Consider the following 25,343-nt stretch of genomic DNA (forward strand, 5'->3'; position numbering starts at 1 on the left):
TATCAAACTGAGACCAAAATATAAGTGCGCGGTACATTTTTTAAAATATAAAAAAAATATTTTGTAAAGTATGAAATAATGAGTGTGTGTGTTTGTGCGCGCCTTTTGTATATGTAAGGAATTATTGGCGACAGTCCGTTGAATTATTAGAAATCAATGCACACCTGAGGTATATTCTAATAACTCAACGGACCAGAGTCAATTATTCCACTTATACCACAGACATTCTTCAGATGTTTTATTTCAAGACATGTGTCAGGTTTTTGTTCTTAAAACGCTCTTGTGTGTGGAACTAATTTATTACTCATCACACCTCAAGCCTCCGTTGGTAATTCCTAAACATCATTTGAGACCTAGTAACTGAGGCTTGAGTTATTGATATGCTGAGAGAGTATCAATATTTATTTATTCGTTGTATTTTCTGCCGTAATTAAAAACGAAAAATCATAAATTTTTAATTTGTGCTATTTTTATATTACCAGCATGAAACGGGAAAAAAACCGTGATCTCTCTCTCTCTCTCTCTCTCTCTCTCTCTCATATCTCTACTTTAGCTGTGCATTTCCTGAAAAATAATTGCTCATCTCAGAACATCTGTCAGCCAATCAGAATCGAGAACTCAACAGCACTGTGGTATAAATTTGAATATTTCACCTCGCTTTAATTTAATCTGTCTATTTATCTAAGCATTTATCGATCAAATACAATTAAATATATTTTTTAAATAGAAATTTTATTAGAATTAGACAAACAATTAATATATAGGATAAGATAGCTTATAAGTAAATCCCTGTTATATTGGAAAACTACAAATCGAAAAATATATATTTTAATTATTTCTGTATAATAGATTAATCTTACCATAAATTATGAGAAGATTATACATATATTTGGACTCCAGCTATAATTGCTGTAATTAGCCTTGTTATCACTGTCTTAGCATATTTACTAGCAAAATTCAAGTGAAAAACAAATAGAAACATTTTATGGACATGTCACTGTTCTTCCAATGAACCATTCAAACTCATGTTCAAAAGTGGTGGCAGCATCATGTTATGGAGCTGCTTCTCTTCAGCTGGGACTAGGGCTGTAGTCAAGATTGAGAGAATTATGAATAGCTCCAAATATCAATATATTTTGGTACAAAACCTGCAGGCCCCTTAAAGCTGGAAAAAGATCTGACAGGATTTATCTTGGTTAAATTTTTCACATCACAAAAACCTGCAACGTTAACAAATACCACCATGGCCTTCATTTCAATTGCTATGCTGATGACTCTATATTAGCTCACATCAATCTGCTCCTTTCCCCACAAATTCCTTATCTGAATATATCAAGGACATCAATTTATGGATGACCAGTAATTTTTGCAAACGCAATACTGAAAAAAGATGTGTTAGTAGTAGCATCTCCACATGTTCTATCTTGTCTTCCTGATCAGTTAATTGATATTTAACAGTGTCCTTGTTAGACCCTCCCCTACCGTCCGCAACCTTGGTATTATCTTTGACTCTACACTGTCTTTTACCTTGTACATCTCCTCTGTCACAAAAACAGCTTTTTATCATCTTTGCACTATTGCTAGAATTTGCTCCATTTTTAACACCAAAAATGCCAAAACTCTTGCCCATGCCTTCATCAGTTCTCGGCTAGATTACTGTAATGCTCTCTTTTCTGACCTCCCCACTAAAACAATCAACAAATCCCAATGCAACCAGTATTCAGCAGCCAGGGCACTCTCTCTCTCTCTGTCCAAAATCATCATTATCACTCTTATCCTGCGCAGGTTACACTGGTTACCTGTTTCATATCATATCCAATACAAACCATACAAAGACCATTTACAAAGTTCTCTTTATCAATTTCAAAGCCTCACTTGCTCTAGCCTCACATACATTGCTAATCTCGTCCGTCCCTACAGCCCATCATGCTCTCTCTGGTCATCTGATTCTGGCATATTATTCCTTCCACTTTACAAGCTGAGCTCACTCAGTGGTAGGGCTTCCTGTGCAGTAGCCCCTTCACTTTGGAACTCTATTCCACAGTCCCTCTGTAATCTTACCCCTGTACAAGATATTAAAATCCAACTCAACACTTATCTCTTTGCTCAAGGTTTCTGTGACTCTTAACCACACTGTCATGTTTTGTTGAGGTTTGTGTGTGTGTGTGTGTGTGTGTGTGTGTGTGTGTGTGTGTGTGTGTGTGTGTATATATATATATATATATATATATATATATATATATATATATATATATATATATATATATATATATATATGTATATGTGTGTGTGTGTGTGTGTGTGTGTGTGTTGTGTTATTTGTGTCTGCTGTCTAATTGGAAAGCAACCTTGAGTTTGTAGAAAGGCTCTGTAAAATAAAATTATTATTATTATTATTATTATTATTATTATTATTATTATTATTATTATTATTATTAACAAGGATGTGTAGAATTTTTACACCCACTCCATTCCGTTTTTATTTATTTATTTATTTATTGTTTGTTTGTTTGTTTGTAAGTAGTGTAGTAGATTTAATTGCAGCAATGACCATTATAATAATTTCTGCCCAAATAATGCGTCTGTTTTATTTAGCAGTGAAATAGCCTCAGACAAAATATTAACGCAGTGTACAATTACATTAAATATGATATGCAAAAAAAACAAAAAACGTATTGTTAGTTTTTTTTTAAACCCGGTTCAATATAAACCGAGCTAAAGCTGATTATATTAAAACAGAAACGCATCTATCGATAGACCTGCACTGGCTTACAAGTGAATCTTTCCCCTAGCAAAATGTCGGACGCGTTGACGTGTCATATATCCTCGGTAGCAACCGAGGCGTCTTCCGGGGTTTTTTGTTTGTTTGTTTTTACACAGTCCACAGCGACCGCAGCGATTACCATAGCAACCATGGCTGAGAGCAAGGAACCTGTTACAAAAGCAGCTTTAAAACAACAGGTGGAAGAGTTAAGGTGAGAAATTTGAAAGAAACAAACAAATATATTTTTTAAAGGCTAGAAAGACGTTCCTAGAATATTCCTGAAAGTTCTTATGATTTTCAAGACGTCCACGCGGACTTCCGCTCGCGCTTTTGAATTCTTGTATCTGATTGATCAGTAGGTGTTGATTAATTTTCTATAACCGCAATTATACTTTTCTATTAATACACTTGTTTTTAGTAGGCTACATTATCGTTTCATAAGTAAACACCAATTCAGAGGGACTCGCATGGCAGACTATACTCATAATCTAACACTCAAAATAAACAGACTAATAACACATCCATTTTCCATACCGCTTATGCTACACAGGGAGCCTATGATCAGAATAAAAAGTGGGGGAAACCCTGGATGAAGTGCCAACCCATAACAGGGGTCACGCATTCACACAATTTGGAAATGCTGGGAGAGGAAACTGGAGTACCCAGAGGAAATCCCTGACGCATGGGGAGAACATGCAAACACCACACACACACACACACACACACACACACACACACACACACAGGGCGGAGGCGGGATTCAAACCCCCAACCCTGGAGGTGCGAGGAGAATGTGATAACCACTAAGCCACTGTGCCCCCCCAACTAATAACCATGAATATGTTTATGTAAGGAGACGTTTATTTTAACATTTTAAGTAGAACTCTCAGGTGTTAAGGCTTTGTAACAGTCAGTGAGTCCATCATGGTGGATGCTCTACTTAAAGAATGTCCCAAATTCCTCTTGAAGCTCTTTCAAAAAGGACAGAAGCCGGAGGACAGAGAGTCTTCCAACATTTTATCACTAACTCCACATTTTCTGCCATCTCTGTGTCTTATTCATGCCTTTGAATCTCTGCTGTTTGTGCAACTTGTGATCTACCAGACACTCAAATGCAGTTCTTCAGACAGAGAACGAGATTTTTGAGAGCTTCCTCAATCGGCTGGATTCTCTCAGCCTGGACTCACAGCTTGCGCTACCCCAGTCTAAGAAGGGAGCGGTGAGTATGTTACCATGGCTCATAATGTTAATGGTTAAATATAAAAACGTTATTTCTGTGAAGATACAAAAGCTGAACGTATTACATAGCTTCTGTTGTTTTAAGTAAATGCACAATTATTTTCCAGCTAAATTACAAGTTTGGATAATTCCAAACCGATTTGATTCTGTTTTTGTGGTATTAGGGTCAGAGAGGCAGATTCGAAAGATGCAGACCGTCTCAGAAGCCACCGAGACTCCTGAATCAGGAACAGAAGTATTGCATTGCCATGTGTGAGATGGAAGAGACCAGAAAAGAGCTGGAGCAGTACAGAATAAGTTTAGCAAGAAATGCCGAGTACTATAAGGTTATCATTTAATCAGTGAATTGTATTTACTTGACCTGGTACAAATGGTGCAGCTGCAAATTCACTCCTCAATACATCAACTCCATGATAAGTCCTCACGTGTACAGCTTTAAATCATTCAACACATCAAAGACAACACTTTATTGGGAGATTTTGAGAGATATACAGCCAGAGCAACATAAATAGGGTGTAATGTAAATTACAGGGATTTCATGACATATTAGGGGTGCGTATCACTCCTTTCAAAATCAATCAATCCATCCAACCATATTCCATACCACTTGTCCTACACAGGGTCATGGGGAAGCCTGGAGACTATACCAGGGAACTCAGGGAACAAGGCAAGGTACATCCTGGACAGGGTGCCAACCCATCACAGGGCACAATAACACATAAACTCACACCCCCCAGAGAATTTGGAAATGCCAATCAGCCTACATCACATGTCTTTGGACTGGGGGAGGAAGCTGGAGTACCCAGAGGAAACCCCTGAGGCATGAGGAGAACATGCAAACTCCACCCACAGAGGGAAGCGGCGAGATTCGAGCCCTCAACCCCAGAGATGCGAGGCAAAAGTGCTAACCACAAATCCACCCCCTCCTTCCAAAATGTGTCTCAATATATGATCAATGACCAGGAAAGATACAGACCGCAATGCAATACCATTTAGAGGAACATCTTTGCATCATAGTACACTAGGTGTGTGGTTTAGGGGTTAGCATGTTTGTACCTCCGCGGTTGGGGGGTTTGAATCCCGCCTCTGTCCTGTGTGCGCAGAGCTTGCATGTTCTTCCTGTGATTCGGGGGTTTCCTCCCCCAGTCCAAAGACATGTGTCATAGGCTGACTGGCATAGTCTCCAGGCTCCTGGACCCTGTGACCCTGTGTAGTATAAGCTGTATGGAAGATGGATGGATGGATGGATCACATTTTTAGATTCATGTTCAGAAATGACATCCAGGGTTCTGTGCTCTACTGCATTTGCCTGCAAGTTACCGGGATGTTATTTTGAAAGTGAATATAAAAAATGGGAGAGACTGAATGCATTTTAGAAATGTAATTCTTCCTGAATTTTTAATGTTCAATCATACACCCTTACGCATGAAATTCAGTTTCCGATTGTAACCACGAAAATTCTATTTTAGATGGGATGCAAAAAATTACAATTTATAACAAGTAATTTAAATTTTTTTGCATTTAAATTCAAATTTCCTAAGTCTTGATTCTAAATAGGACCGTGACATATCATATTGTGCATGATATACCAGTACAATTCCTCCCCATCATAAGAATTGGTCATCCCGTGATACTGACGATATAGTTGATGACGTGTTTACGCCGCAGTACGAGAACACGTATCGGTGTTTACATTTTCACTGGAATTTTAATTTGTAAATAAAATTCATATTCTATGTTTTAGCCTACTTAATTGGTATAGTTGTTATTTTACTTTTTTTGGATCAATGTTTGTATTTGCACGGCTCTCAAGACTGTATGCTGATGTGACTTGTGGCCGAAAAGATAGTTTTGAATGTTGCTATTTTCATATAGTTATTTATATCGTTACCACAAAAAAATACCATGAAATATAATGATATAGTTTTAAGTCATCTCTCATCTCCTATCACTCATCCCTAATTCTAACTTCCTCCTCCCTCCAAGACCCTCTGTGTCTTGGCACAGTTTTGTGTATTCCTTTCCCTCTAAATAATGAAATAATTATTCAATAATTATTAGTTAATGGTCACACCTGCTGTTATTTAATTTATTTGAGAAGTGTAAGTACATAACTGTTTGTCCCCAAATGCAGAAGTAATAACCACTGTGCCCTAATGGCTTCTTTTCCTGTCAGGCTGCTATAGAGGACTCTGAACTGCGGCTGGCAGAAATTAAGAGGGAGAGACATCACTTTGAAGAGTTTGTTGATAAAATTCGACAGACAACCTGGGTTCGGGAACAGAGGGCACAGAAGGTCATCGGGTACATCGGGCGTAAAATAAAAGCAAAGGTAAGCATGAAGGATGTGTTAGGCCTGTGTAGGCATGCGCTAGTAATAAGTTGCACTTGTTATAGGAAAATAATCCGAAGCGGAATTACTGCTACCACCCTGAAGTGGATTATTTTCATTTCATTTATTTTCATGTGAAATCCTCTGTCCTAAAGACTTTCCTGTCGCAGAAAATGTACTGACTGTTATATACACATACATGTTAAATATACATCATCTAACAGAAAACTTCAACGGTTGCTGTTAAAGAACAACAAATTTTTATAATCAGTTTATTTATAAAGGCGTCGTTGGTAGCTCAGTGGTTAAGACATCGTACTATAGTTATATAAGTTATTACTATAGTACCAGTTATGACTATAGAAAAACATTGTATTAGAACAAGTGCATTAATAAACCTGTCATTTGAATTATATATGGTCAGAACCGTTGTTAAAGAAATGAACGCTTTCTGACCAATCAGATTGGAGAATTTAAATGTGGTATAAGCAATACTATTCAGCACAGATAATATTGATATTGTACAAACTGCCAATATTCAGCATGACTCCTGCGTTCCAATCGGGAAGCCTGTGAGGATATGAAAATTTTGTGATATTTGTCTACGGTAGGTAGGTTTGATTCCATCTATCTTAGGTTTATATTTATAAAATATAATTTTATGCAAACAGTAAACATGATTAATCTTCATTTCCAAGCGTTGTAGTAATTAAAAGAATGACTATACACCGATCAGCCATAACACGGGGATGTTACTTTGACACGTACCACCTACCTGAACATTGTTGCAGACCAAGTACACCTCTTCATGGCAATAGTATTCCCTAATGGCGGGGGGTCTTTCAGCAGGATAATGCTCCCTGCCAAACTGCAAGAATGGTTCAGGAATGGTTTGAGGAACATGTCAAGAGTTCCAGGTGTTGACTTGACCCCTAAATTCCCCAGATCTCAATCCGATTGAGCATCTGTGGGATGCGCTGGACAAACAAGTCTGATCCATGGAGGTCCCACCTCGCAACTTACAGGACTTAAAGGATCTTCTGGTAACATCTTGGTCCCAGACACCACAACACACATTCAGCGGTCTTGTTGAGTCCATGCCTTGATGGATCAGAGCTGTTTTGCTGACACAAGGGGGACCTACACAATATTAGGCAGGTGGTTTTAATGTTATGGCTGATGTGTATGATGCCGGCTACAATCTAGTTAATTTTTAGAGTAACCCCATAATAGACAGTTAAGAGACAAAATCATACAGCCATCCAACATACTAGCAGCTCGTTTTGAGCGGTTTTAATGCACCATTAGTTTATTGAAATCTAGAAGCAGACTTTTCTTCGGTCTCTCCAACCTGTTGGTAATGATGATGAAATGCTATTTGTACCTTGAACACTTAGATCCACTCGTATGTCTCAACATGTCACCATTCAAAACACAAAAAACAAAAGAATATCTGCACCAATATCCCTATATTTTGTGTAATCTGTGTTTTAATAATATATTGGATTAAAAGACTAGTTTGGCACAAATTTCCAAATCACAGTTTATAATTTTTTTTATGTCCCAGCTAATCTATGTTTGGTTTCCAATGATTCCTTGTTTAGTTTTCCAGTGGACCTGTGAGGCAAATCGTACTTTCATGACTCCCTTGAAGTCAGTCTTGAAGTCTTCTGTGCCTGGAACCACATTCAGTTGTTCAGGACACATTGTGAATTACTGTAATATAATGTAAGATATTGAACATGACAACTGCCCATTTATTTTCATCAGGGCAAGGGTCATTCTGCCACTGAGGCACGACCTCCTAAAGTCTGAAAAATCTGAAAGCAGAACTTTAGCAGAAAAAAAAAAAACCAGATAATAATATAGTTCATTTCAAAATGATATTACAGCTTAACAAGTATTCTTGTTGGTAGGATACTTTCCTCATACATATAATTCACCTGGCCTGTGCCCAAATTTCTCACTGCTTGCTCCTGCAGGAAACTCTGACAGAGAGGATGCATAGGAGGAACAAGTTTCTGCAGATGCAAAACTTGAAGCAGCAGCGCATGGTGCATCAGAAGGAACAGATGCAAGAGACGCCGAGCTGGGTCGACTTAGAGCACCTGAAGCAAATGAACACCCAGTGCCAGAAGCGTCTGCAAAAGTTCCAAGCACAGCTGCTAAATCAAAGAATGCTGGTTCGAAAGGGTCGGCAAAGCCTGAACGTTTACAAGGTACAGATCCAGAACACAGGGTGCTATTTCCTTGGAGGATCCCTGCTCTATTTACCTCATTTGGGTAAAAAAAAAAAAAAAAAGTTGTGTTTGATTTTGCTACAGCACATGGATCCCAACTCTGGTCTTGGAGAACCCTATGTCCAACACATTTAAGTGTTTTCCTTGTTTCTTGCACACCTGATTCAGCTAATCAGCCCTTCTTGAGATGAAGCAGTTAAAAGACTAACGTGCAGGACAGGCTTGGGAAACAGAGCAGTGTATTCGAATTCGGAGCTTCAGGATCAGGAGTGTTTTAATTTATTAATGAATGACGTCATGATTTTTATCCATGTATAAAGTATTTCATGTTGCAGAGCATCTGTGAAACAAGTTCATTCCTGTTATCACAATACAGCAGCTATTCCCTCGACTAACTCTCTTTTTTTTCTCTGTTTTGAAGTTAAATAGACACAAAAGAAATCCTAGATAGTTAAGCGCAAAGTCCCCCGTCCTGAAGACTTACTCACTGTTACAAAGTGCTGTTACTGGAGACTCCTTCAATAAATGTTAAAGTGCACCGATTATGATTTTTCAAATATTTTCCTGTAGTGTGTTAGAGCTGTTTGTGAATGTAAAAACGTCTGCAAAGTTTCAAAAATCAAAGCGCATGACAAATGGAGTTATCGACTCCCAAAAGAAGGAACCGATTCTGAACAGCTGAAACGAGTAGTTAGTAATTCCAGACTTACTTCCTGTACTAACCTAAGTAGGTTTGTAACAACAATAAAGCCCCACCTCTGGTCTTCATTGGCTGCTCGCTGATAGCGGTAGACCAATCACAACCGACTGGGACATCTGACCAATCAGAGCAGAGTATGCTCTCTGAAAGGAGGGGTTTATAATGAATCCTTTAGAACGAATCATTTAACGAATTATTTGTGACACTGGGGGGAAAAACTGTAATGCTGCAGTTTAAATTATGAGCACATTAAAGTGTTTTTTGACCTTGGATGCATGTAAAGCTATTGTATGCGACCTTTAAAACAAAACTAGGGACGTTTCAAAACCATAAGAGGTGCGCTTTAAAATATTGTACACGAGTAATATAAGGAGCAAATGCACCAGTGAAAATCAGAGAAAACAGCTTTGGGGCAATATTCTCAACATATCCCCCGTTCCTGATGAACTCATAAACAGAAGCCTTAACGTACACAAAGCATGATATTGAGTTGTATGTTTACCACACATTTTTAAAATGGTTGAAGCCCTAAAACGGTGTCTAACTAATATTCATCATGAAACACTGCTGTATAAAAACACCAGGCTTGGAATATGGAGAGGCATGTGTTGCTGCATCACGGTGTGTCTCGGTTGCAGGAGCGTCTCAAGAAGGAAATGCAGGAGTCGGAGTCGCTGAGCAGAAAAATCGCTTCACATGAGGAAAGGCTGTCGAAGATCAGAGAGAAACAGCAGAAGGTCGAGAAGGTCAGGATGCTTTCAACTCAAGGAGTCACCAGTAAATCTTGACACTTAAACACGGCCCTGAAATAACTTTTAAGCAGGGAAACGGATTAGCCACGTATGTGCACGCCTCATTCCTATTTTTTCGCTTTGTAAAACCTGCACAATAATCTCAGTGTTCTTTTTTATTTTTTTCCATCATTCACTAAATCTGTAATGAAAATACTTACACTATATGGTCAAAACTATGTGGACACCTGATCATCACACCTATATGAGCTTGTTGGACATCCCATTTCCTAAACTATGGGCATTAACCTGGAGTTCTGCTTCACCTGCTCATTTATTTATTGAACCACTAAATAAACAATGTAATGTGTGAAGATTTGACTTGTATAATATTTGTTAATTACCAACTGCTCCTACTTTCACTTTTGGAAATGAATGCTGAAGATCTTTTCAGACATTTGTTTGTTTAATGGTTAAATCTTTTAACAGTAAGTGGTACTCTTTCCATAGTATATTGACTGTGTTCTTGGGTATACGTCTCTGTGTGTGTGTGTGTCATGTATGCAGGAGCGAGTTCAGGCTGAGGCTCTGAACAAGAAGCTGAAAGCCCAGTTGGCTAATTTCCGCGTCCCTGATGTCATGAAATATGTCGAGGCCAAAGCCACGAATGATCGGCTCAGGCAGACCGTCAAATCCTTGGAGCGCAAAGCGAGGGTTGCTGAGGTAAGCCCAGAAAAAAGGCATAAATTGTCCAAAATTAAAATCTGAGCTATTTACGTTGGAGGACCAAGCCGGATTTATTTCTTTTTTTTTCTTTTTATAAATGTCGATGGTTTTTACAAGCTCAGACTGAGGATCCCTTGTAAAAGCCTTTTAATCCACAATAAAGGATAATCAGTGTCGAAAACTTGGTTTGATAAAATTTATACCACAATTCTCAATTCTGATTGGTTAGAGGGTGTTAATTAATTTTCTATAACAGCAGTTATGACTGTAGTGGACCCGCAAAGTTTATATTAATAAAGTTTATCTTTCTAAATGTGATTGTTTCTAGAGGAAGTTTTCTGTGAGGGGATGTTTAGTTGTTTAGCAGGTATGGAAGGAATCTCCAGTGTCAGCTCTCTTAGTAAAGCTGTACTTTAGTAGATTTCCGACACTGGCAAGTCTTCAGGATGGAGTACTTTGTGTTTTCCCATTTCTCCGTGACATGACGAGCTACATTGTTTCTTATTAACTCCAATACACAACTGTCTTTGTATAATCTACAGATGGCATTGAAGACTAAGAAAAAGAGTCCAGAAGAATCATCAGGCTGCAGTAGGAGCAGTGACCACTAATCCATGATGACCATAACCTAGGACTGCACGATTATGGCCAAAATGACAATCCTGATTATTTTGATCAATATTGAGATCTCGATTATTTATCACGATTATTAATTGATTTTAGTGTCAACATATGTTTATTGCACTTTCACATTTATTAAGTTTTCTCATGCCACAATATACACACAAGTAGGCATGAGAAAACTTGAGCTGGTCAATTATGACCGAATTTAGGAACATAGTGTGAGCCATGACAAATTAATTTACCTTCTGATAAACTAAATGTAATATTTTCAGTTCATTTTACAGACTGTATGCAAAAAACAACCGTTAACCTGTTCCACCTTGTAAACAAATACAATAAACATCAATGTTCAGTGTTTTGAATCTGCTCCTCTTAAATATATTTAAAGCTACACTATAAGACATTTTCCACTGCCATGGTTCTGGGCTGGAGTCAGTTCTCGAACCGCTCTGTGTATATTGTGTGTATATATCTGAATAATCTCATAGGATGTGATTGGGTGAGTTCATTTACCCGTCAGATGCAAAGCGCTTTAGTTTAATGGTGTTCATTACTGACGCTCTGATCAGGATTTTTACGACCGATACCGATCCAGATACCAATCTTTTTTGTTTAAACTTTAATCAGGAGGTCTGTCATAAACAGTTAAATGTAAGCTCTCTGCTCATGGTCACTGTTAATTGAGTTAAAATAATAGCAATGAGATACTGTTAGTTCATTGATACACAAGGATAAAATATTTATTTTTAAAATACCTTAAAAACAATCAAGAGTCCTAATTAAAAGTAGACTAACACAAAAATGATCCATATTCGGAAAAAGGCTAATAGCTTTCTAATGAAATATCTTACTAAGCTTAATGTCAAATTGATATTAAATGCAACCCATAGTAATTAAACATTATTTCATTTCACATTTTATTTATATTTTATGGTTATTATAATATCTATTTTTTATATTAAATGATTTATTTATAACTAAGCACATTTTCTGTCTTTACATTTTAGTTTTATTTTTGTTTGTTTATCAGTTTTAGATCAGTTCCCCCAGTACAGTGTCCATGTCTGCTGATAATATTATGTGTTTTTTTTGTGTGTGTGTGTGTGTAACATGGAAACATAACATGGAAACTGGAGTTGACTGTCCTAGTGATATCTGGCAACCGTGTTTAAATGAAGTAAATTAGAGTTAGTGAATGGAGAGCTGCAGTGTACTGTATGTTTACAGACTGAACAGTTGCTACTCTTGCTTATGATTGGTGAGGAATTATTTAATAAAGAAGTTTGAATTAAACCCACCTTGTAGCGTTAGCATTATTATTAATTTTCTCCGCCCAAAGCCGCCGTGTCTACACAAGCAGGTGCCAGTTCAGGTAATTTTGCGGGATCAATAAAAGATGGTCTTTGTGAGATCGGGAAGTTGAAGCAGATGATGTACAGAGTTACTTGTCATCGTATTGGCTTCTCTGCAGTATTTACACACTTGTTCGTTTGACTGAGCTGATGAAAAGAGGTGAAAGTAACTGTTGCTCGGTGTAGATGCATTTTGGACTTGTAGTTTTTATTCCAATTGTATTATACAACTCCAAACAGGTCACTCGCACCAGCGCGAATAAATATTTATTCTCAGTCGCACAAAATACTTTTCAGTCGCAAACGTGAGTGAAATGGTTGCACTTTAGAGCCCTGAGTTTATCTGCAAAGTTTTTTCCATGTTCAGCATGATAACGTTTAATGTCCCCAACAACCTATGTAGTGCCATTTAGCATCATGTTAATGCCATGATTTACCCTTGCCCAAAGTGCTGAAGCTCGAACCAAAGCTGGCAGCTCGAGGGCTAAAACGCTAACCCCGTTTCGGGGTTTTGGCACTACAAAGTGTCGTCATCCCTGCGCTGCTCTATGGTGATTGGCTGTAAGTGTAGGAAGCGCTTGATTTGGTCTGCAGTGGAGTTTTCTATCAGCTGAGGATGAACTTTAAACGTTAATATCGCAGTCGATCATGTTCATTTAATCGTGGACAGTCAAAATCGTAATCACGATCGATATTCGATTAATTGTGCAACCCTACCATAACCTTGAATCCACTGATCAGCTGAAACCTTTTATCATTGCTTCCTTGTTATTCTTTTTGAAATGGACTTACAGCATGTACGCAAACCTCCATAAACATGGATCAAATAAAATGCATTAAAAATCCAAACCCCACACGTTATTAATGAGAAAGTTTATTAGTTAGTGCTGTGTATATTAAATGCTACATACAGATATTTAGCATGAATGTCACATCCATCTCCACATGAAATTTTTCTTACTAACTCATCCACAATCTACAATTTGAAAAAAGCTAAAGAGGAGTTAAAGTGTGCCGTGGAGCACAAACATTTTTAAAACAGATTACAGGAACGAACAGCAGGCATGCACGAGGCAGAGTACAGGACCGCAGAGGAAGGGGAGTACACGCCAAAATCACTCACGTCAACCTAGAATGTCCCCTTCAACCTCATTACCCAGCATCCCTTCCTCTGTGGCCCTGACCCTCCCACCAAGTATATATATTTATATAGAAATTTTAAACAATATTAATTAAAAAAAAAAGAAAAAAAAAAGAATATACAATGCAAATGTGAAGGAAAAAAAAAAAAAAAAAAAAAAAGGCATAGATTTTTTTTCTCTCAAATCCCAACCAAGTCCCCTTTGAGTCAAACTTTTAATGCCTGGGGGGAAAAAAAAAAACCACACCTCTTGAAACAAACACAAACGTTTAAGAATGTATATGTAAAATATATGTATAAAAAAACCTAAAGACCACAATATAAACATGGAGGCTATGGATACACCCTGAATCGCTCATGCTTTTAAGGCCAAATGTATCTAGAGCTCCGACCTCCATACGCCACGCGTTAATTATAATACTGCACAGCCCTCAGAGGCCTGCTCATCAATCACAGTCACGTGAAAACGGAGGGAAACCCAAAGCGCCACACAGCCTTGCTTGTGAAAAACCACCAGAGTCACCTTGGAGTTCAAAATTCGTGCTGTAGAGATTTGTGTACGCTTATTCTGCATTCACGTCCACAGTCGCTCAAGGCCTAGGGAGCTAAAGAATATGACTTTTTAACTATTGTAACATAAGTGAATTAAACTAAACAACATATATACGGGGGGGAGGGGGGGGGGGGGCTGCGAATACATCAACCTGTATAGGTGCTAAGCATATTTTCCCTTCTTACATCATGGGGCGAAAAAATTCGTTCTCCAAAATACCAAAACAAAAAGACGACGTGGGGCGTCATTTTACAGTATAAATGCAGGCAAGTAAACAGGAAATATAATAAATCTATACAGGCTGTAGAAATCTCACACATGCTACTGTACAGAGAAAACATGAATTGTATTCAAAGTCTGGCCGACACTAAGGGAGGTTGTGACGTAGACCAATTCTCAAAGCCGGCTCTGAATGTGGGTAAATTAATAATAATAATAATAATAATAATAATAATAGGACTCCTCGTCACAAATCAACAGGGTGCACAAACTACTCTCATATGACACCATCATTATCATCAAATGCCTAAGAATCTACAAAGCAAGAGAAAAAGGAAAAAAAAAAAAGGATAATTTGAGAAAGAGTTCCACATAATAAAAAAAATCTATAAAAGTTTTTAGGAAAGACTAAAGACAAGACTAGAAAACATGATGCATACATACTAACCTATGTACTTACAGTAACACAAAGCTGCTTCAGGACAGTCACACTTGTGGGAATATGAACTGTATGCATGTATACATGAGTGATGTATATATTTCTATATCGTATATATTTATGTATATTGCAGTGAAATGCAGAGACGGTGATGGACTACCTGGTTAACAACATGCCCTTCTGGGGTGTCATACAGTACTTTGTTTTTTTTCTTTTTTTTTTGGTACATACAATTTCTGCCACATCGAAGGGCACACATATACGACGACACACACTTACAGACAGCATGAATAGTTCATAATATCGTAATAGCACAATATAGGCTAACCCCCAGCTGTTTCGGAACATCTGGTCAGCTATGTCTAGCTGAGGTGTCTAGAAGCAGGCGATACAAGTTGAAACATATATACAGTATTCTTCATGTCAGAGCGTGGCTAGGGACTGACCAGTCTCCCATCAATTCATTCTTGATTGGAAGGAAAGAATCTGTAGCTGCAAATGAAACTCAAAAGAAAGCACACAAAGTATATCTAAAAATGCACTAGCTACTGTTAACTAGATTTTTTCCCCCCCATTTTTTTTTTTTTTTAAATATAAAGTCCAGAGCTCTGACGGATAAAAGATTGATCAAATTGAATACCAAACTGATAGACTGGCATAAAGACTCCAAAGGTGAGCCATTTCTTCATCTCTCACAGCTATGAAACAACAACTATCCTCTCTTGCTCTTCCTCACCTTGGAAAGTTTTTGTCCTTCATTATTTTCCCTTGAATTGTAACAATTCAAGCTTTAAATCAAGGCTGGAAGGTGAGCGATGCTTCTAATTTTCAGCACCTATTGCTTTGTCCAAGATGAAATGGTATACAACGGAATAATGAAGGCGTTTATGTATATGTAGGTAATGAGGTGATTATACCACTTGCTTAGTATTTGGAGCTGTCTAAAAACAAGAGAAAACAACCCGAGGGTTACTGAATGAGAGACGACACCGGGTATCCGCCTCCTTCGGCAGTGTGTTGGACCGTGTGCTCCTGGAGCAAGCCGAGATCAGCGAATCGCTCTCCGCACCACACACACTTGAACTGCGCGTCCCTGGAGTGAACGCTTTGATGCTTGGCAAGGTGCTCACGCTGCTTGAAGCTCTTATCGCAGCTGGCGCATTTGTATGGCTTCTCGCCGGTGTGGACACGCCGGTGGCGGTTCATCTCAGACGAGTATTTGAAGCGCTTTTCGCAGTCCGGGCACTTGAGCGGCTTCTCTCGCGAGGGGTCGCAACGGTGCTGCACGAACTCGGATGATGAGAGGAAGCGGCGGTCACACAGCGAGCACTTCAGAGGCTTCTCGTTGCAATGTGTGGTTTGGTGGCGCTGCAGCGTGGCCGCTTTCTTGTAAGCCTTGCCGCAGACGTCACACTTGTACGGCTTGTCCGGGTTGGTGGGCGTGCTCGAGGGCTCGCCGCACTTGTGCCGTAGCAGCTCGCCCGACTGGCTGAACCCCTTGCCACACGATGCGCACTTGAAGAGGTTGTCCATGCCGTGCACATGCTGGTGGTAAAGCAGGTGCGACGGCTGCAGGAAGCCCTTGTCACACAGGTTGCACTTGAACGGTCGGTCTCCGGAGGCCGTGTGCGTGCGGCGGTGACGCACGAGCGCATACTGCTGCTTGAAGCTCATCTGGCAGTCGTCGCAGTGATACGGCCGCTCCTCAGAGTGCGTGCGCTCGTGCTGGCGCAGGTCGGATGGCCGCTTGAAGCCCTTGCCGCACGTGGCGCAGCGGAACGGCCGTGCGCCCTGCGGCTGACACTGGTGGTGCAGAAGCTCAGATGACTCCTTAAAGTGCAGCTCGCACACGTTGCACTTGAACAGGTGCTCGCCCGAGTGCGCGTACATGTGCCGCACCAGGTGCGAGCGGTGCTTGAAGCTCTTTTCACACACTGCGCACTTGAATGGTCGCTCCGAACTGTGCGTGCGCTGGTGGTGCTGCAAGTGTGACTGCTGGCTGAAGCTCTTGTCGCACGTCTCGCACTTGAACGGCTTCTCGCCTGTGTGCACACGCTCGTGCCGCGTCAGCTCGGACAGATGACGGAAACCCTTCGAGCACACGGAGCACTTGTAGGGCCTGTAAGGAGCGGAGGACTCAAAGGTAGGCTGTCCAGAAGCACCGACCGCTGCGCTGCTGCTCGCTGATGCACCGTCGCTGGAAGGCTGAGCAGGATTGGTGCTGCCTGACGAAGTCGGTGTGGCATTTCCTGAAGATCCAGGCCGGTAGGTCTTCTCGCAGATTGAGCACTTCATGGGATTTCCACTGTTGTGGGCATTGTGGTGCTGTGCCAGCGACGTGAGCAGCGAGAAGCCCATCTTGCACACACCACATACAAACGGCTTCTGCTCCACCTGCACGCACTGGTGCTCCAAGAGGTCCGTGGCTTGGTGAAAGATCTTCAGGCACTGCGTGCACTGGAACGAGCGGTCCTGGCTTACCATGCACTGGTGCTCGTGCGGATTGGCCAGATGCGAGATGTCATGGCCGCACGCGCCGCATTTGTGGCCTCCTTCGCTCCCGACCTGCAGTGAAGGCTGCTGCGCCTGAGCCGGGTGCTGCTGCTGCTGGCTGTGCTGCTGGCTGTGATGTTGCTGCTGCTGTTGCTGCTGCTGTGACTGCAGAGCGTCCGGCTGCAGCACGATGCCATACACGGCGCATCCGAGCGCATTCTCTGCCCCCGGCGGGATGGCGTGGACGACAGGAGGCGGGGCAACAGCATGCTGCTGCCACGCCTCAGTCATCCGCGCCCGCGTGTACGGATTCAGCTTGGTGCCGTAGTGGGACCGCTTGGCGTGTGAATCCAGGGGGAAGGGGTTGCTGGACTGGCCGCGATGCGACAAGTGGGGGGGCAACGAGGAACTTATTTTGACGGCTCAGTCGGACCACCACAGGTGAGAAATGGGAGATGTATTACACCTCGAACCTCCAGGAGCACTCGCCAGCTCCAAAACGTGCTCAGAACACTGTGTATGTGGGCATCCTCCAAACGTGAAAAACAAGATGAAAGAAGAGAGACACACCAGTTCCACTGGATTCCGTCCTACGTGGTCACTCCTGCAAAGAGGAAGCTGGTTAATGGATCGTTTGTGATAAGAAAAGTACACACTTAATAGGTGACACATTTATAAACAAATCTTTTGATCTACCTGGCCAAGGTTAAGGAAAACACGCCTAATATTTCCAAGGACAGTCCTTATTACTTAGTCCTTACTACTTAGTCCTTACTTTGTCCTGATCCATTAAAAATATTTGTCCTACATCCTAGAACGAAATTCTACACACACTGCTGTCAAGTCATTCTTGTCAATCTGCACAAAAGCAAGTTAACTTATGAATTATGTGCTGCTAAAGTCAAGGAGGACCTGCGAATGTAACGGCAATGCTAAAATATTAACATGAAAGGAAAGGAGAACACAACTCTTGTCAGATTTTGTCTTCTAACATAAAAGTTGTCATCTTTCACTACTTTATCAATGTGAGGAGGTTTTTTGCTCCATTTGTAGCCTGGGTCTTGATGGGATATCCACTTTCGTATAACATTTTGACTCAGATGCTATACATTATAGTATATTGGTGCAGTGTCAAATTGTAATACACAGTCTGTACATGATTTTGCAGAGTTTGTGATCATTGTGGCTAAAAATGCTTGATTTTGCTGCTTTTTTCCTCTTTAAGATTTGCGATGCAATTTGCTGAGTTTTTTGTGCTTTTTTACCCCGGAAAACTGCTTAAATAGGTGAAATCGCACTTGCACGTACTGTTTTACAAGGTCTTTTGCAGTGATGTTTGTTGATAAATAAGACCTTTTTGCTGTACTCGTGTTCGAAGCACATAAATCAAAGAGGGGTTTGCCTGAATGTATGTTGTGATGACGTCACATGATGCATCTTGGCCCAAATCTGTGGAAAATCTTCAGTAATTCTAAAAAACTGCAGAGTACTTGTTACACTCTATCCCACTGTCTAGTGCTGTGACTTGATTGCGCTGTTTGAACTACAGCCGGCCCAACTTCCCCCGAGTTGCATTTACATTTGGCCGCTTTACATTTGGCCGCTAGTTTCACCCCGCCTAACTGCCTGGGGTGGTGAGAATCACCAGGATATTATTCAGTATTTGATGATGGAGGTGTTACACTGAGTCACTGTGTATAAATTAGGGCTGGGCGATATATACCGATATAATATCGCCAGTGTTATAAATGATTACACGATACACTTTTCTGGGATATCGTTGGTATGGTGATAATTAATAATTTAATAATTACAGATTAAATGGTACAGAATGGATGGCGCTGATTTTATGGAATTTTTAAAAAACTTAATATTCATCTGTAGGCATTAAAGAAAAGTATAATCAAACTCTGTTTATAGGTTTTTGGGGTTATTTTACTACAGTTTTGCAGACAGTTTGTTAGCTAAATAATATATCATGCCATGCATTGTGCATCATAGAAATGCCCTCAATTACCGTGATATATTTTTGTCATATCGCCCAGCTCTATGTAGAATATAAAACAGTCACCTTTTCAAAATACTGAGTCAACTGTATTTCCATAACTATATTACCTATTCTTTAATATATATATATATATATATATATATATATATATATATATATATATATATATATATATATATATATATATATATATATATATATATATATATATTTCAATCATGTTCCTTAATTAGTGAGGTCACATGATCTGCGCTTCAGAAAGCCTACTCTTTGGTCTACTCTGGGATATGTGTGTGTGCACGCACACTGCATTATGATTTACAGTAAGTAGACGAAGAAAAATGCTGTTCGTTCTTTCAGCTTCATTAAACATATCCTACTGAAATAAATCTGACTCTCTGAAAAAAAGAGGGAAGTGTGTGGTGTTTAACAGCCATTTGCTTCCAACAAACAATAAATAAGTAAGCTAAGAAAGAAAAAAGGAAATAATACAAGAAGAGGAGAGACGCCACTTCCTAGAGTGCACATCGAATATGTGCAAAAATAAACTTCTTCCCATTCCTCCAACATCCACACCTGCTGTAAACACGTACCTCTGCTACCTCCGTTGCTTCTCCGAGCATGTTCATACATGACGGTTATCAAATACACAGATGAATATGGCACTGCTGACCAAAACTAAATGAAACTATTTCTTGACTAAACAGCGGTGTTTGATAACCTTTCCTTACAGTCAGCTTATAACAATAACATAATATATATGGACTCTGGGCGTCATTTATCAAAGTTGTGAGTGAACCTGAATTTCTTCACACCCACGTGCATGTTGATGAATGACAATCACCTGTGAATTACCAGGCACCTGCACGACAAAGCAAATCGGCTGTTGGCGACACCCGCAAAACTCCATAAATGACCAAGCTCAGCTCACACTGCTGAAATGATGAGCAAAAGTCAAAAATAGATTCTCAGTGGTAGCACTGAAAGTTATTCAGCAGTCCCTCCAGGATTTGGCGACGGCAGAAACAAACGCAAAATCAAGCAAACTCCGCAATATTCGGAGGAGCTCGCAGTTTTTAAAAATCACTGCAGGTTTGGGCTAAGGCGCTCCATGTGACATCACGACACGCATTCACCCAAAGTCCTCTTCGGTTCACTTGCGTTGAACACGAGTACAGCTAAAAGGTCTCGTCTACCAACAAACACCACGGCGCAAGACTGTGAAAAACAATTTCGTCCACTTGCAATTTCACCAATTCAAGCAGTTTTCAACTAAAAAAATTAAAAAGGACAAAAATCTCCGCAAATTGAATCACAAAATTAGAAAAAAGTCGCCGCAAAATCAAGCATTTTCGGCTGCAACAATCGCAAAAACACTCCACGAAATCCCGTAGGGACCGATTTAGACTCGTGTCTGTGTCAATAAAAATGATGCATTATTTATAAGTGTAACAGAACCTGGAAGGACAAAATCTGGAGCCGACTTACTGGAATTAGATTTAACTGAAAAGAATGAAAAGAAAATGGCTTGAAAACGGGGGACGACGACATGTCTACTGCACCCAGGTGATCATGGACACCAGGCATTTCACACAGAGTTTAACTGTTTTGGTTTTTTTTATTCCAAGTGATATGTCTGTGATTCTCAGCCAGAAATCCCTCACGCCTTCCACGATATCACGCTAGCAAATCAGAACGGCATATACTCCCAGAAAGCCAATGGTCTCCAACACACCAGGGAGTATACTGCACATTGCAGACTGAGGCCCTGTTTACACTGGTGTGTTTTCATTTTAAAATGCATAACTTTTGCTACGGTTACGCCAGTTGCCTTCACTATCCCAGCGTTTTCAACCCTCGAAAACAGAGACTTTTGGAAATGCCAAAGACCCCGTTTTAGTTTGAAAACTCAGGGCTCGCGTTTCAGTGTAAATGGACCAAAATGAAGAATTTTGAAAAAGGCGGCGTGGCTTCGCCCACATTCGCCGCCTGATTGGGTCTTCTGGATCACTGCGTATCCTTCCCTGATTCGTCAAGCCCCTACCATATGACCAACATCTTGATCGTATACAGAACACGGAGACTGAACCCCAAGCTTTGCTGGCGTTGTTGTCATTCTTAGCAGCCATTGTGCAGTTAAATTCTGTATTTTATAATACTGCAGCTGCCTACAAGTGCAAGAGGTGAGCTATGAAGAGCAATCGCCAACAAATCTCATTTGAAGCGGCGTAAGCCCACGGGTTTGTTGTGCCTGCCGGTGACTAGCAACCAACTTCCTGTTTACACTTGTATGCGCATGCACAGTGTGCGTGACTGGTCATGTGACATGCGTATTCGGCCGTGTAGTGCGGACAGAGATTTCTGAAACACAGCGGAACGCCAGTGTAGACAAGGATCGTTTTCATTTTACAACGCTATAGTGAAAACAGGGCCTGAGACGTACCAGATCGGTCACTTTAAAAGCAAATGCTGCTGCAAATGGAACGGACACCTTTACACACCACCTGAGCCTGTCCTCCATTTATACAACATTCTTAACTGAATGACTGCGCTTCTTTTTCTTAATTTATAGATTTATCTTTGCTTTCTTTTAAAAAATATTTCATTAGTTAATGCCATTAATACATAAAGGACTGGGTTTTGCAAACGTTTCATTAAATCAGTGTGTAACTAAAAATACTTACTCTAAACTTGACAGTGCAAACTGTATATAAAAGTGCAGTAACTCATTGAGTTATATGCTTTCAAATCAATTGAGGATTACATTAGTTACTAGTAGGGCTGCACAATAAATCGAATGCTGATGTAGATTACGATTTTGACTGCTCACGATTACACGAACATGATCAACTGTGATACAAAGTTCGTCCTCCGCTCATCGAAAACTCAGTTGCATATCAAATCAAACGCTTCCTAAACTTACAGCCAGTCACCATAAAGTGCCGCAGGAATGACGTCTAACTTCTGGATTCGCACCGCTCTATTGGGTGATTCGGCTGCACCTCTCCTCCTGTGAACACTGTTATTGCCTTTTCTGCATAGGCCTGGATTGTTTTCATTTGGTTGTATATTGGTGCATTGATTTCATATTTTCATTTGGTTGATGGCATTTTTATTTTTTACTTATCCTATATTTTTGGTACAATTTTATTTATATTTTGCATCTACGAGATGACGCACTTAAAGTGCTTAGACTTTTAGTTAATTTGACTTTAGTGCTACTAGACTTTAAGTCTAATTTAATGCAAAGATTTGTACATTAGCAGGAATGTAGCAAAACATGAAGGTGAAAGTTTTTTTTAAATGTGAAAGTGCAATAAAAAAAATCTTGTCCCTAAAAATCAATGAATAATCGTGCTCTCAATATTGATCAAAAATAATTGTGATCATCATTTTGGGCATAATCGTGCAGCCCTAGTTATTAACTAATGTAGTATTAGTTTCTCATGCATAAATTTACTTTTGACAAAATGAACAAAATGTTTAATTACAGGATTTTCATGAATGTCACTTCTTGTGCAAGAGCGACTGGCTACTGCTGGCCCAAATTTAGCCTATTACCCAAAGACACCTAAAATTCAACATAGAAGCAAATACTCACATCTGTAAACCCAGTTGGAGATAGAAAAAAAAAAAAAGACACCAGCCACGAGTGAGAAGAAGCAAGGGTCCAGATTTTATTTCCTCACGAGACCCACACCAATGACAATTCTCAGAAGTGATCTGACACCTGGAGCTCAAGCCCCAGTATTTATACTGCATTTACACAGTAGATAACCAATATATTTTAGAAAAACTATGATTTCAATACCAATAGGGTTAAAAGAGCTCATCTACATTACCATGATGTTTAAAAAAAGGCTTATCAAATTTACCATGATGTTTTGAAAGAGGACTTTCTGACTACCATTAGGATTGAAAGTGGGAGAGAGAGAAAACAATTTTAGAGAGACCTTAGTCTCATGTTGTTATCTCAGTGTTATTTGTGTGCGTTGGGGCCTTTGTGTGTGTTATGTCTGCACGCCCGTCCTTGACAGTACGAGAGTGTGTGTGTTTCTCAGCCTGCCCTCCTCAGCTCTTATTTCTCTGTGACTAATAAACCATAGTGTGTTACTCTTAAAGATCTTAAAGTGTGAATCCAACCAGTCCTGTGAATTTTCAATAAAATTACATATTACTCATACTAGGTCTCCCTCGTGTTTATTTCATGTCATTTTTATCCACAGCACTACGAATGACTTACGAATAAATCTGTGTATCAGGGGTGATAAATGAGGCCAAGCCAAGAAAGAACAACAATTCAGGGATTTGATCTTTTGAGAGAAAGAGAGATTGTGTGTGTGTGTGTAAACCCCCCCACAGACTCTTTTGTACAAATATTTCATAGTATTTTTGCTTGTGTTTTTAAATAGTTGCCCAATACTGTGAAACTGTGATATTTCTACACTTGGATATCACACAGTGGACATCTCAAACCATAACACCCCGAACAACGTAACTGACTGGTAACTTCATCCAGCTCTGAACACCTGACAGACTCAGATCCACTTTTGAGGATCAAGTGCTGGCTTGTTGTATGTTCCAGGAAGGAGACAGATTTCAGGTACCAAACGTGTAGAACCTTAATACCTTGTTTAATTCTGCATTTTAATAGAAACGGCTGTTCATTTCATATGGATCTTGTCCCAATATTTGATTAATATTAATTTTGTTTACATGTAAACTCTGACTATTTTAACTCTGTCTAATTGGTATTTGATCATTGTTTAATTTTTTTTATGTTCTTTTGCAGTGAATGACTTTGGGGTATGAAAGGGTGCTCTATAAATAAACCTCATCATTTATCATGCTCAGAAATGGAAGTGAGTCAGTGTTTAAACTCAGAGAATGAAGAGGAAAGTTGGGGAACCCAGGAGCCGGTCAGTAGGAAGATGCTGCTGCGCAGAAACTCCCATTGTTCTGCCTGGAAATTAAACCTCTCTGCCTATAATACGAGATTAAAAATAATAATAAAGTCTGTGGACTGGAAATACTGAGCGAAATCTCACACTTTCAACTGGCAAAATAAGAAACTGCACTCTCTTTACTTACCCATTTAATCAATTAAAACGTTTACGCCACTTGTTTACCTACATTAGCATTAGAAGCTATTCAGTTCGGGTTATTTTCTGCACCAGAGATTTGTAAAATGCATGAAGAAAAGTAAACAAAAATGATCACCAAATGTTACATTAAAATAAGTAAGTAAATAAATAAATAAAACATCTTACGCTCTCACGTGTTGTTTGCAAAATGGAAAACCTGCTCATTGATACCGGAATACAAGCATGCTAACTATATTAGCACAGCCTTCAGGATACAGCAAGCTATTCCACTAAAGGGAATGTTTAAACACTTTATTGGAGTTTTACATACCTTTCTGTTTCTCTTGACACAAGTTGGCATTAGAATCGGGTTAATTCTCTTCCTTTAAAAGATGTTAAAATAAGCTCTGGTCTCGAACCGACCGAAGGCCAAAACGTGATCCGCGGATTTTCCTGGTCGGTGGAAGCCGTAGGCCGCTAATGTAATCCGCGTGTAAAAAGCACGGCGAAACTCGGAACAATCTCTCAATAAACAATTAGAAATTGTATCCTGCGCTTACACCGTGTCTAAAGAAATAAACTCCTCATATAAAAAAAGTCGTCTATACACGCGTTTTCAAGTTAATTTCGATTTCATAGCAGCAGCACAAGACTCCGTTTGACCAGCAACCCCCCCAACAGGAACCTGAATAATAATT

The 25,343-nt window shown here is 39.8% G+C and overlaps 2 protein-coding genes across 2 annotated transcripts; one reads left to right on the top strand and one right to left on the bottom strand.

Annotated features, from left to right (window-relative positions):
• Positions 1 to 2,866: 2,866 nt before the first annotated feature.
• Positions 2,867 to 13,966, top strand: ccdc113 (coiled-coil domain containing 113). Its single transcript, XM_017474188.3, has 8 exons — positions 2,867 to 2,975; positions 3,869 to 3,983; positions 4,168 to 4,329; positions 6,180 to 6,335; positions 8,318 to 8,554; positions 9,914 to 10,021; positions 10,574 to 10,729; positions 11,275 to 13,966. The coding sequence occupies exons 1-8, from the start codon at positions 2,914 to 2,916 to the stop codon at positions 11,341 to 11,343; spliced, it is 1,065 nt and encodes a 354-aa protein (XP_017329677.1). The 5' UTR covers positions 2,867 to 2,913; the 3' UTR covers positions 11,344 to 13,966.
• Positions 13,564 to 25,343, bottom strand: znf319b (zinc finger protein 319b). The gene is made up of 2 exons (XM_017474189.3): positions 24,977 to 25,343; positions 13,564 to 18,157 (listed from the first exon to the last, which is right to left on the bottom strand). Exon 2 carries the CDS (start codon positions 17,842 to 17,844, stop codon positions 16,030 to 16,032), a length of 1,815 nt encoding a protein of 604 aa, XP_017329678.1. The 5' UTR covers positions 17,845 to 18,157; positions 24,977 to 25,343; the 3' UTR covers positions 13,564 to 16,029.

Source organism: Ictalurus punctatus, chromosome 8, assembly GCF_001660625.3.
Source record: "Ictalurus punctatus breed USDA103 chromosome 8, Coco_2.0, whole genome shotgun sequence".
In the NCBI taxonomy this organism is placed as follows: domain Eukaryota; kingdom Metazoa; phylum Chordata; class Actinopteri; order Siluriformes; family Ictaluridae; genus Ictalurus; species Ictalurus punctatus.